Here is a 15,000-nt window from a genome sequence, read left to right as displayed (position 1 = left end):
AATAATAATAATGATAATGAAAATAATAATAATAATAATGATATAATAATAATAATAATAATAATAATAATAATAATAATAATAATAATAATAATATTAATAATAATAATAATATGATGATGATGATGATAATAATAATAATAATAATAATAATAATAATAATGATGATGGATGATGATGATGATGATGATGATGATGATGATGATGGTGGTGATGATGATGATGATAATAATAATAATAATAATAATAATAATAATAATAATAATAATAATAATAATAATAATAATAATAATAATAATAATAATAATAATAATAATAATAATGGGAATCGCTCAATTTTACGACATTCAGCACACCAGTCATAAGCACGGCTGTGGGTGGGATAACTAATTAAGGTACTCAATGCGGAGACTAGAAACAGGAGCACACGCCCTTTGTCACCCGTTTTGTCACTGGCCACACTCGCTATCGTTTGAATCTTCCAAAAATAGATTCTGGCTACCGACATCACACTTTTCAGCAGTGATCTCTTCACATTTCATATTACTTGTATCATAAAAGAGGAAACCTAAATCGAACTCCCAGTGGAACTAAAACAATAATCTATATCTAACGTAACTGACCCAATGAGTTGTTTTTGTATCACGGTTTAATATAATTATTCTACCCCTCACCATAAATAGTAACACGTAATATCAGTTTTACAACGATTATTTGTAATGTCAGATTACCAATAAATAACAATGTGAACTTGAATGTAAGCTTCCATTTGATATACGAAAACATATAAAATGGACGTTTCGGGTATCCCCTTTATCAATAAAACAGGCTGAATGAAACACTACAGACGAATGAGATAATGTGGTAGTGGCGTTAAGACACATTATCTCATTCGTCTGTAGTATTTCATTCATCCTGTTTTGTTGATAAAGGGGAAACCCTAAACGTCCATTTTATCTGTTTTCGTATATTAAATTGAAGATTACATTCAATTTAACATTATTATTTATTTCTTCAAGATGCGTGCAGCAACATTTCCATTAACGTCAGATTACCAAACGCTAATTTCACGTTAATCAGATCTTTGAAAAATATGTATCATTTAAGTATTTTTAAAATGTATTTTATTCAGGGATAACGAAATCAGAATCGATTGAGGGGTAGAATGAAGGATCCCTTTCACGCTTGCGTTTTGAAGTTTCAACTTTATTTCCAAAGTCGCAGGCTCGTGTAGCGATTGAAAACACGTCTGGACATCCAAAAAGCAAGAGTGTAAGAATAGTATATTGTATTACACTGTAACCTTCTCCTTACCATTTGCATCAAAATCGTCATATTTGTTACGACACAATATTATATATATATATATATATATATATATATATATATATATATATATATATATATATATATATATATATATTTATATATTTTTCTTATTCAGATTTGTTTTGTTACATCACAAACTTTGAAGAATGATCTTTGTTTAATTTACAATAACATAAAGTTGTTTTGTAGAGAGCTAGTTGGAGTTTAAAAAATAAATTTTTCTGCTAGGTAAGCCTGCCATTTTTTGGAAAATATTGTAAATGATTTGTAAGGAAAGAAAAAATGTGATTCTTAAACTTTTGCTTTAAAATCATTTGAAAGTGTCTCCAATAGCTGCACGAGTCTGCAGTGCGCTTAGGGACAAAGTTGATGTTCCACAACGCAAGACGAATGCAAGCTATCGTTTATTCCTTTTATTCCGATTCTGACTTCGTTATCTCTGCATTAAGACATTTTCAAAATTATTTAAATGATACGTATCTTTTTTAAAAAATCAAATTTTAGTTAAATTTAACGTTTGATAATCTGACATCAAAAAATCTCATTATATTCTTATATCAATACGCTTTGCTATTTATGTGGGGTAGAATAATTAAGTTCTAGTCGTTGCTGTTTTTGTTATGTGGTGGACTGTTTTGTTTTTGTGCCTTTCCCATTAAAAGAAATTCTGACTTAAAGAAGTGAATCAATTCAATTTGAAGGTTAAAAATAAATATCTACAACAAACTTTGGATGTGATTAATTTAGCATTTCAAATGTAGTAGTTAACTCATGAGGAGGATAACGATTATCTTTTCAGTCTCTTTAAAACACATTTATTTAACATCTATTTATTTACACAGTGATTTTCTTGACTATAAATAGCTATTTTATACAGAGGGAAATCTATTGACTAGCAACACCCCACGACGATGGACCGCAGTCAAAATTAGATGGAGTGCAAAACAGGATGGTCTGTCCATTAATTCATTCTTGCGCACTTGAAGGGTGGGAGAGGCGAGCGTCCCAGTGGAATACAATCAATTGAGCTCTCGAAAAGCTCCTCGGCTCGGCGCCCATCGTGGACCCAGGCGCCTTCAGAAACGGCCAGGATGGAAACCACTCGGTGGCAGATGTGTACAAATGAAAACGATATGCTGAGCGCCTAATTACAGGTCTCACAAGGCATGAAAGCAATTAAGTAAAGTTCTATCTAGGATATGGGATACTGGCAGTGAAGAGATGGAAAGAGAGATAAATAGCGGCGAGAGAGAGAGAGAGAGAGAGAGAGAGAGAGAGAGAGAGAGAGAGAGAGAGAGAGAGCGAATAACGAAATAGAAACAAAAAGACACAGATCTTATAAAAAGGACAGAGAGATAGATAGTTGGATGTAGATAGATAGATAGATAGATAGATAGATAGATAGATAGATTGATAGATAGAAAGATAGATAAATAGGTAGGTAGATGGATAGATAGAGATAGAGAGAGCGAGCGAGAGAGAGAGAGAGAGAGGGAGAGAGAGAGAGAGAGAGAGAGAGAGAGAGAGAGAGAGAGAGAGAGAGAGAGAGAGCAAGATCTAATAAATTTCACTAATTATTTCCCATGAGGAAATCTGTCTTACTATTATTATAGGTATGCCTGATTTTATCCGTCAATTCAATTTCCTGCACAATCAATAAACAAGATGTTGAACTCAGTGCCCAAACCCGGGTTTTTCTGGGTGATAATAGGTGTGCTATTACCTCTTATAGGAAAACGATGAACAGACTTTTAGAAAGCAAAATATTGTTTGAGAGAAAAACAAGTAAGAGACAGACAGACAGAGAGAGAGAGAGAGAGAGAGAGAGAGAGAGAGAGAGAGAGAGAGTGATGGATAGATATATAGATAGATAGATAAAGAGGTAGAAAGAAAGCGAGAAAGAAAGAAAGAAAGAGAGATAGATAGATAGATAGATAGATAGATAGATAGAGAGAGAGAGAGAGAGAGAGAGAGAGAGAGAGAGAGAGAGAGAGAGAGAGAGAGAACATTTTTTAAAAACACAATAGGGTAGCAGGATGTAAAGGCACGAGTGAGTAGAGATGAATGGGGATTTTGATGTGGTTCCAGAAGGAAGGAAAAATAGGAATGGTAGGTGGGGTGGGGTAGGAGGGGTGGTTAAATGAGGGTGAGTGAGAATAGAAAAGGGGGACAGTCGGGGAGAATGAACCAGAGATTATTGTAACAAATGGTTGAAATGACAATATGATAATTAAAACAGCAATTATAACAGATGATAGTATTGATGTCGATGTCAGTGATGTTACTGATGGTTTTGGTGATGATTATGAATGGTTGATGGTGATTTGTTTGTATGAATTGTTCTTTTTTTTATGAACTTTTTTTTTCCAATCATTTCTTTATGTTATGTTTTTTAAAAATCTTGGGGAAAGGGGTCCCGATAGCTCTGTTGGTAGAGTACTCGCTAAACACACAAAGGGACTGAGATCGATCCCGGGTGAAGTCGATTTTTCTTTTTTTTGACGACCCCACTCCCTCCTGTCCAACCCAGCAGTGATTAGGTGTTTGTAGTTGAACTGGCAGAAAGTACTTTGTGATAGAATTGTGTTCTATCCATAGTGTAGCAACGAATTGCTGATGTCCGTTTCACGCTATAGAAACCTGGATAAATCGGGCTCCAGGGGCAAATATTTATCTATTTCTATTCGTCTGTTTTTTTTATTTATTTTAAAAATTTATTACTCATTAACTTGAACTTGAGGGCAATAAACGTGCTCAAAGCGCTTTACAAGGTGTCCCGGGCCAACAGCAACACTTAACATGTAGGACGTGACATGACGCCTGTTAGTCGATATTACATTTTTTTCGAACAGAGACCACTCTGTTAACGGCCAGGTACTCATTTTACACCTGAGTACGGTGAGAGAATGCGAGAACAAAGAGCCTGTTCCAAAGACTCATCTATGCGCCAGGACCTTCCGATCCGAAAGCGAGTGTCATACTACAAGACCACATAGCCGCACATCTGAGTCGAGTGGGGTAATGTGTGTTAAGTGCCTTACCAGACATCCCCCCTCCCACTGACTACGCTTAAAATTGCTTGACTTTTGTGACCTGGTTAGACATTGTACCACATTGCCAGGGAGCCACATAATATAAAGTCTACAGTTATAAAACAAGAAAAAAAAATGAAATAATTAAAAATGAATAGAGACTGAATATATAAATTGAATACATGAATAATAAATCATAAATAAATTAGTAAATAAATGAATAAATACATAGATCTACACAATAAATACGTTATAGTAAAGAAAACCAATAATTTATATAGCGCCTATCCACGAAAAGGGCTCAAGGCACTTTACAAGTGGTCCCTAGCCAACAACAACACCTGATATGTAGGACGAGACATGACGCTTGTTGGGGGATTTTTCAAGTATTTTTTTTTTCAGATATGAACAGCGCTTTTAAGGGCCAGGTATTATTTTACACCTGAGTACAGTGAGAAAATTAGAATAAAGAGCTCTTTCGAGGGATTCATCTATGCGTCGCTCGGAGCAGGACTCGAACCCTGGTCCTTCCGTTCCCACGGGGAATATTAGACCAATAGAACATATAGCCACACAATGCCATTGCACCTAGTTGGAGACATGTTAACATGAGGTCACTAGGGGAAGTGTTTGATTTGTGAAGCTGAAGAGATATCCGATATGCTTGACTTCCAATTCCAGGCCAGGCCAGGGGGACTGTATGAAGTTATGTTGCTTCCAGGAGGATCATCAGTCGCAACTGTCGCAATGGATTTCATAACGCTGATGAAGACGAATGTTGAGCTTTTTTTGGTTAAAATTTAGCGCAATATCCACTAAACGTGTTAAATGGGTCCCTGACAATCAGCAACACGTATTACAACGCTGTTGACGGCCAGGTACTCATTTTACACGTGAGTACGATGAGAGAATGTGATTAAAGATCATGTTCCAGGGACTCAACTATGCGTCGCTCAGAGCGGGATTCGAACCCTGGACAATGTGCTCCGACAGCGAATGTCAGACCACTAGACTACATAGCCACACAATGATATTGCACCTAGTTGGAGGAGGGTTATGCAGACCTGCCAACTTAAAATTGGAAAAATTCGTAGTTTTCTGGGGAAATAACATAATAGACATAACTACTTTCAAAAATGACCAATTTGTATATATATATATATATATATATATTAGATTAAAATGCTTTAAACTCCTTTATTAATAATACTGGCAGCTAAACTTTTGTGGTCAAGAAGTTTATTGAATTAAAGATCTTTATATCTTTATCAATTAGGACCCAAATATTCGTAGTTGTGCGAAATTTTCGTAGTAGTAAGCAGGCCTGGGTTATGGTTCTAAACAGAGGCCACGAAAGCCATGGTATGAGGTCACTGATGGAGGTGTATGATTGGTGAAGCTGTAGAGAAATCCGATATGCTTGACTTCCACTTCCAGGCCAGATCAGGGGGACTGTAAGAAGTTATGTTGTTTCCAGGGGGATCGTCTGTCGCAACTGTCGCAACGGGTTTCATAACGCTGATGAAGACGAATGATGTGAAGATGCTGATGTTGATGACGATGAGAATGAGATGGTGTTGTTGATAATGGGATATATTATTGCTTTGATGTTGAGTTATAATCGTGGTGGGCGGTGTTGGTGTTTGTAGTGACGGTGGTGGTAATGTTGTTGATGGTGATGATGATGATGATGATGAAGATGATGATGATGATGATGATAATGATGATGATGATGATGATGATGACGATGATGACGATGATAAGAATATTGATGATGGCCTAGATTATGATGATGGTGATTTTGTATATTATGATAAGATTACGCTTGTGTTTCAATTGTTTATTCAAAAACTATTTATTTAATCGATTATTTATCCATCCACTCATCTATTAACTTCGTATTTGATGATGACAATGATGATGGTGATAATAATAATAATAATAATAATAATAATAATAATAATAATAATAATATATGATAATAATAATAATAATAATAATAATAATAAAAAATAATAATTATAATAATAATAATAATAATCATAATAATAATAATAATAATAATAATAATATAATAATAATAATAATAATAATAATAATAATAATAATAATAATAATAATAATAATAATAATAATAATAATAATAATAATAATAATAATAATAATAATAATAATAATAATAATAATAATAATAATAATAATAATAATATATATATATTATTATTATTATTATTATTATTATTATTATTATTATTATTATTATTATTATTATTATTATTATTATTATTATTATTATTATTATTATTATTATTATTATTATTATTATTATTATTATTATTATTATTATTATATTATTATTATATTATTATTATTATTATTATTATTATTATATTATTATTATTATTATGGAGCCATTTCCAAGGATAATAATATAACTTCTGTGCTGCGGACGATGGGACTCGAACTAGGGAGGCCGTGTATCATATCACAAGACCACAAAGCCACAGGACAGACTGTTCTTTTGTTGGAATCGGTTTAGTCCGATTATTGCGTATGAAATAGATAGTATCGTTTGTAAACATCTTCTTTATAAAGCGCTTTAAGCACGTTTAGTGGATATTGCGCTATATAAATGCTCGTTAAAAAAAACAAACTTACATGTTCCCATCTCAGTCAGATTATTGAGTTTGAAATATATGATATAGTTAGTAAACATCTTCTTTGTAAAGCGCTTTGAGCACGTTTAGTGGATATTGCGATATATAAAAGCTCGTTTAAAAAAAAAAACAAACAAACTTACATGTTCCCATCTCAGTCAGATTATTGAGTTTGAAATAGATGATATCGTTTGTAAACATCTTCTTTATAAAGCGCTTTAAGCACGTTTAGGGGATATTGCTATATATAAAAGCTCGTTGAAAAAAAAAAAAAACTTACATGTTCCCATCTAATATTGTGTTTTCAGAAAATGAAGCCCGATATCGTCAGCCATACTCGTCACCACATAGTTCTTCGGGACTACATCTCTTGGGTAAGTATTATGTCATCTGTATATCATCATTGCTATCTTAATCATTATGACCATCATCATCTTCATTATTTTTTTCACCATCATCATCATCATCATCATCATCATCATCATCATCATCATCATCATCATCATCATCATCATCATCATCACCATCATCATCATCATCATTATTATCATCACCATCGTCGTCGTCGTCATCATTATCATCATCATTATTACCATCAACATAATCAGCAACAGCACCAGCGTCATCATCATCATCATCATCATCATCATCATCATCATCATCGTCGTCGTCGTTATCATCATGACTGTCGCCATCATCGTCATTGTCATCACAACAACCACCAGGATAGCTGGTGGCATAATTCTACGAATTAATCGCACGTTGACTTACTTACTTGACTTATGCCTCTTGGCTCCTGGCGACGCATAGGGCCTCAACAATACCCTTCCATCTTCTTGTCCTTTGCCGCACTCCAGGTAAGATTGGAGACGCACAAATCTTGGTGAAGGTTTCTCCACCAAGTCTTTTTTCGACGACCCCGTTTCTTCTTGCCCTTTCTTCTTGGTTCGATTCGAGAGCCTGCTTGGTAATATTTTACAGGGCACTTTCCGCAGGGCATGGCCAACCCATCGTCCCTTTCTGCGTCGGACCTGGACATCCATTTGCTCTTGGTTTGTTCTTGTCCAAAGGTCAGAATTTGGCACTTTGTCAAACCACGTTAGTCTGGTATTGTGTCTGAATTTGAAATGGATGGAGAAGTTGAAATTGTATATCAACCTAACAAAACCTACGAAATTTCAGTCTTTTTTGATGATAAAGAGAAATAGTTCACTTTCTCCACGGAAGACATTCAGCTGAAATTATATGTCTTAAAACGGTTTTATTCCGGGATAAACTAGTTTCTGGGAATTGAATTCACTAGCTACGAACACGCAACTGTTTTCTGTTCATTATGATGGTGGAGACTTAATACAACTTTGTTTTCATCTTTCAAATTAAAAAAAAATAAATTAAAATAAAAAATACGAAAAAAAAAACATACAAAAAAGAAACATTTTTATAAAACAAAAACAAAAAAAAAAAAAAAAATAAAATAATAATAAATAAAAGAAATAACACCCCCACCAAAAAAAAAAACAAAAAAAAAAAAAAAAAAAAAAACCCAATAAACAAAACAACCCAAAACAAAACAGAACGAAAAACTCAAAATCAATTTTTTTTTTTCATTTTAATTCTGAATTCACTTTTTACGGTCCAACTCACCGCGACATAATACCGTTTTGAGACGATGGGTCACATATTTCATAAGTTAATCAAAGAAAGTCAATTTTAAGTATATCAAGTTTACCCCAACACGAATACCGTTTAGAGACGATGGGGGTCATATTATATATTTGCAATTCCATTTTAGCACATAATCCAGACTCCGTTCCTGACCCATTAGGCGTCGTGGTTGTTGTGGGTCTAGAAAACCAGGAAGTATTATTTATACCCGTTCTGGAGCAATTCGGAATGCCTTATATCCTTCCCTCTGCCTGGATTGTTAACTAATTCAGAAAAGTGAGTGGAGCAGGCACTTATGTTGATAACAACAAGAAATGAAGTGAGTAGGAAAGTGCCAGAAGGTCGCGGGTTCGAGCCCTCATCGCCGCCTGCGAAATTTTTATTCTCTATTGTCTTCTGGCACTTTCCTACTCACTTTTATTTTTAATTGAGCTTTATTTAGCACAATATCCACTAAATGTGCTCAAAGCGTTTTACAAGGGGTCCCTGGTCAACAGCAACATTTATCATGTAGGACGGGACATGACGCCTGTTAGGCGATATTATTACAATTTTTCGGACAAAGACAACGCTGTTAACGGCTAGGTACTCATTTTACACATGAGTACGGTGAGAGAATGTGAGTAAAGAGCCTTTTCCAAGGACTCAACTATGCGCCGAGCGCGAGGCTCGAACCCAGGACCTTCCGATCCGAAAGCGAGTGTCATACCACAAGACCACATAGCCGCACTTCATCTCTTGTTGTTGTCTGCCTGGATCGGGAAGCCATTATAATCGTTATGGTCGCAGCAACGAGAGAAATCAATCTTTATTATCATTATTATATAAGAAAATTCCCCTGTACTCTGAAAAAAATAAAAAAATAAAACACGTTTTCAAAATTTTGGCCAGACAACTCGTCCTTCCACTATCAATAGATTAAAACGATCCTCATCTTCCCACAAACTCTCAAACCTAGGACTTCACTAAACTCTCAGGTTTGAGAGCTTTTGACTAGACGAGGGTCATTGTAATCGATCAATATTTGAAGGACGATTTTTCTGGCCAAATTTTTTTAAAATGTGTTTTTTTTTTTCATAATAGGAAAGTATTTTTCCGATCAACATCAATTCTCAAATCATTCTATCCTCACTGTCGTAATGTTTTTGTTCTCCTGTTACAACAAGTAGGATAAATTAATATTGTCATCTATTTCATCAAAAGTTGTTTTATATCCCGGAATACGACCTTAACCTCTTCAATAATATTATCCGTTCATTTAATAGATCTATATATCTAAAAGAAAGAAGAAAAAATAGATGGACATTTAAAAAATAATTTTATGTGGTAAAACATCTTTGTGGAGACTGCTGCTGAGTTGCACTGTACGAATTTGTGTGGCTATGTGTTCTAGTGGTATGACATGCGCTTTCGAATCGGACGGATCTGGGTTCGAGTCTCGCTCGGCGCATAGTTGAGTCATTGGAGAAAGCTCTTTACTCACATTCTCTCACCGTACTCGGGGTGTAAAATGAGTACCTGGCCGTTAACAGCGATGTCTCTGTCCGCAAAAAATTGGAATATCGCCAAACAGGCATCATGCCCCGTCCTACATGTTAAATGTTGCTGTTGGCCAAGGACCCCTTGTAAAGCGCTTTGAGCACGTTTAGTGGATATTGCGCTATATAAAAGCTCAATTAATTTCAATCAATACCGAGGATGGTCTGGATCGCGATATTTTGACTGGCTTTGGATCTATGACTAGAGGCGTGAACGAATAGGCTATATTATTATGGCAATGAGTATTGGATGCAAGTGGCTCAGCGGTGCGGTCTTTGCTTCGTACCAAAAAAAGTACCGAGTTCGATTACCCGTTGCGATGTGTGTCCTTGAGCAAGTCACTTCGCCCTGAATGGCTCAGTTTGTGGCGCTGCACTGCGGCTGACGCCTGGGTTATTCCAGTCTTCTCTTGGAATAGACCCTAGAGACAAATATCCCCTATGGGATGAAAAAGGGAATTTTATTTGTTTATTTATTTTTTTATTTTTATTTTTATTAGTTAAAGAGATCTAGCACACAGTGGTGTGTGACAAAATGGTGTATAAAATGAAAAGATGTCTATATTATGATCGCACTGCCGGTATAGTAAAGAAATGCATGGAAATCCACCCAATTACAGTGCATAATTGTTTATCTATTTGTTTACTTATTGCTTATTTATCACCCATTAATTAATATATAGTTTATTTATTTGTTAATTTATTTATTTTTGTATACTTTTGACCTATATATCCAAATTTGTTCATGTATAAATCCAAAATATGTATACAAGCGTTCAAATCTTGAGATTTTTTTTATTATTCAAAACATTTAACTATGGAGTAGCTTTTTCCAAATCATTATGACAAACTAATTTATCTTTGCAAAAGAAGAATAAATAACGTAAAACCTCACTTCTTGTTCTGATGGCAGTCAGGGGAATCGACAATAAATCATAATATCATTTTTAAAAAGAAAATGAATATCAATAAACAACCATTTCGGAGTACCATATAATCGCAGTTTACATGGAATGTCGTCTGATCTTGTCATTTACATCAAACTTTTGCAGCTGGAATTCGATTTTACGTTTACTTGACATCGTGTCCAATCGTTTTCATAAAGATATCGGTGACTGTGATGCAAATTTGGGTCTCAGTTCTCCCATTGTTTTATTCTAATTATTCTAAAAATTATTTCTTTTCCTTAGTTTAATGAAAGCAGTTCAGACAGTTGTTAAATTCAAATAAAATAATAATAGAAATTATGATTTGAGAGAAAGTCAATCTGGCTATTATGTAGAAGTTGAACATCGCATTTGTTTTTTTACGTTCATTTCCCTCTACGCTAGGCAAATGTTGCTGTGCATTGACAGTCCACTATTTTTTCTTATGTTAGGAAGAAAACATTTACTAAAAAACATCAATAATCTATTTTAAGGTCATCAAACTTGTAAAAAAAGTTCCAAAACTTTATAGCTACTTCTTTTCACAAATCAATTGTTAGGTCGTCTTTATCAATCGATATTTGAATCAAAAGTTTTTCGGCCAAAATGAAATAAAAAAGGAGAAAAAAAAGATGTGTTTTGTCAGTGTATGGCAGGGCTGGAAAACAGGCACAGCCTTCCTGTATTCGCGATAATCTTCCGCGGTTCTGTTTCAGAGGATCGAGAAACGGGACCCCTACTTCCCACCCCTGCCCGTCCTAGTCCAGAGTCCCTGGGTTTGGCAGTGACACAGTCCAGACCCCCCTCTTGCGTCCCTTATCGAATTTCCCTACCCAACACATTCATCGATAGGAAGCCTGCCGTATTCTAAAAGAAAACCCCCCAAAAACATCACATTAAAAATAATTTGGTCAGAAAACTTGTCCTTCAAATATCGACCATTTAAAGTGATATCATCTTGTCAAAAACTCTCAAACTTGGGACTTCCTTGAGGTCCCAGGATTGAGTGTTTTTAACAGGATATTAGTCATTTTAATTGTTCGATATTTGAAGGACAACTTTTCTGGCCAAAATTTTAAGAATGTTTTTTTTTCTTTCTTCCAGAATGGGGTTTCACTATTCTCATACATCGCGTTATTTCTTTCTCTCTTTCTCTCTCTTTCGAAAGCATGTGTTAAAGATTCTGTTAACTGTTATAGTCCAGCTTTTTTTTTGTATTGTCCCCAGGCCCTTTGTTTCTCATCTAAATAAAGTTAGTAGGTTAGTAGTTCCGATGAAATTATCAATAGAGAAGAGTGAAAATGCCCTGCGAATCAGTCCAGTTTGATTCCAGTATACGTCTAGTTGTGATTTGTAAACAAGGGCATGTTCTGAAATTGGGGCAAATTCCTTGAAATAGACCAACGTCCAATCGTTCGTTGAGATCAACCCCTGGCGAAGTCGGAATCTTTTCCGACTCCCCCCCCCCCAACCCACCCCCCGTTCACCCTGCAATGATTGGGTAGCTGGGTCTGTCAGGTCTGGCGGAAGTACTATGCGATAGACTATCGTCCTATCTAGAGTGGAATAAGCAATTACAACTGTCCGTTTCGCATGGCAGAGGAGAAACCGGTATAAACTCGGGATATACGGGCAAGACCATAGCGTCATTTTGCAACTTTATAACCACGACTGAAAACCACACACATACACATACACACACACACACTCATACACACACAAACAGACACTCATACACATACAAAAGTAAACATAACTAGTTCATTGATGTCTATCCTCTGTAACAAATCCTTTAACAATATGTGAGAAACCGTCACAAACTGTAATATGGCAGACCAGATCGATGTCAAAAAATGTTTTTTAAGCGAACATGAGCAGAAATATAATTTTCTTTCCTTTTAGCCTCTTTAAGAAAGTAGATCTATACTTCTCAATAAAAGCCCAAAAATTTCAACTAGATTATAAATATTTAACATCTAAATTACCCCAACATAATACTGTTACGAAGCGATGGGTCACTACATAATATTATACCTTGCCTTGGAAAAAGCTCGAACTTTTAATATTTCATCAATAACCAATTGAATAAATAAAGCCACAACCATAAGAGTAATTTTGTCAAAGGAACTATTTAAATTAGGGACCTACAAGTCAGATACAGAGTTATACCACGAGATGGCAAATCCATACATAAAGCCTTACTACTTAAACCTTTCAATACGATGTTATCTTTGCTTAGGGAAAAGGGTTCGACCACTGAATATCTTACGAATAACTATTTGAATTCGGCCAGTAAAAAAAAAAGGATAAAAATATAAAATATTCCTGGTTCATCGGTGTCTATCCTCTAAGCCGAATCATTTAATATAATGTTTTTTGCCTTGGAAAAAAAAAGCTTGACCGTTTATATCTCACCAAATAACGATTAGAGGAATCAGATACTTCCTTCGATAAAATAGCTAACTGACCGTCATTCAAATGGATCTAGATAAAACATATCAAATATATGTTAAAGAGTAGAGTTATCGGTTTGAATGACAGGTGTGCGAACCGATGAAAATGTGTGCGAAGCGATGAACACATAAGGTAAAGTGTGCGAAGTGATGAACACAAGGATATTTTTGGTGGAAGAAAAAAACTGAATTGTGACTTGTTATAAATAACGCTAGTAGAAAATAATCGCATTCAGAATAAAGACTAATTAATGGGCTACAAAACAGTATGTGCAGATTTGTCCCTTCCCTGTGGAACTCCCGCCAACTGTCATTCTAATTCAGTCATGTCTGCAGATCAGGATTTGGCCAAATATGTCGCGAGTCGTGCGAAGCTTGTACGATTACTCTAGGCAATAACCATAACTTTAAAGTAGAAATTAACGAAACAAACCGGGAACCTTCATCAAACGTCATACCACCACGAGACCACAACTCACTTGACCGTTGAATAAGAGGTTACCTTTGCCTGGGAAAAAAGGCTTGAACGTTGAATATTCCACAAAATAAGCAATTGAATCAATAAGGCCAAAACCACAACCATAAAGGATATTTTTCAAAATTGGAAAATAATAAATTATTATTGGTTAATTGATGGTCAACCTCGAGATCAAATCGTTGAATGTAATGTTGTCTTGCCTTCGAAAAGGTTCGACCATTGAATATCTCATCAATAACAAATTGAGTCAATTAGAACACAACCATAACAGTCAAATCAAACCAAAGAAGCGAACAAACCAAGGACTTTCAGCCAAGCGTCACACATTGAAACCACAAAACTTCACAAACTAACTTAGCTTTTCCTTGAAAACGGAGTCGAAAGTTGAATATCTCACCAATAATAATTGAATCACTTAGGCCACAACCATAACTGTAAATAATCTTTTTAAAAAAGGATACAATTTTACCAGTTTATATCGTAAGCCAAATGGTTGAATTCAATGTTGACTTTGCCTTGGAAAAAGGCTCGACCATTGAAAAGCTCACCAATAACCGTGTGAATCAAATGGACCACGACCATCACAGTAAATTAAAAAAAAAGAGAGAAGCAAAAGAAAAAGATAAAACATTACTGGTCCATTGATGTCCATCTTTTATGCCAAACCCAATTTGGACATTCTGTTGGTTTGAAGTCATCCTTCATTCCGTCGGACACCCGAGGTGAAGAGGGGGCAAGAGGGCAGAGCTAGCTGAGAGGACTAGGAGGAATTAAACGTGCGTTTGTTTGGGGCGGCCCGCCTTTAGACAACCTTCTCAGACTTTCTCTGGGAACAATGGAGGGGACGGGCCAACTTATTGAATAAAACTCCAATTACTTGGTGTACTGCCTTCGACAACCAATCGACCAATCCATCAGGGAG

General features: G+C 35.2%; 1 protein-coding gene across 2 annotated transcripts in view; it reads left to right on the top strand.

Moving 5' to 3' along the window:
- Positions 1-15,000, top strand: part of LOC144970122 (uncharacterized) — a 44,315-nt gene that overhangs the window by 17,513 nt on the left and 11,802 nt on the right. For both annotated transcript variants that reach the window (XM_078909367.1, XM_078909369.1), the window contains exon 3: positions 7,327-7,392. In XM_078909367.1, coding sequence (XP_078765493.1) covers positions 7,327-7,392 — 66 coding nt within the window. The remainder of the gene's footprint in view (positions 1-7,326; positions 7,393-15,000) is intronic.

Source organism: Berghia stephanieae, chromosome 4, assembly GCF_034508935.2.
Source record: "Berghia stephanieae isolate SIO BIC M18660-M18661 chromosome 4, UCSD_Bste_1.3, whole genome shotgun sequence".
In the NCBI taxonomy this organism is placed as follows: Eukaryota; Metazoa; Mollusca; class Gastropoda; order Nudibranchia; family Aeolidiidae; genus Berghia; species Berghia stephanieae.
The sequence above is the reverse complement of the archived record's forward strand: the minus strand, read 5'-3'. Positions and strand labels throughout refer to the sequence as shown.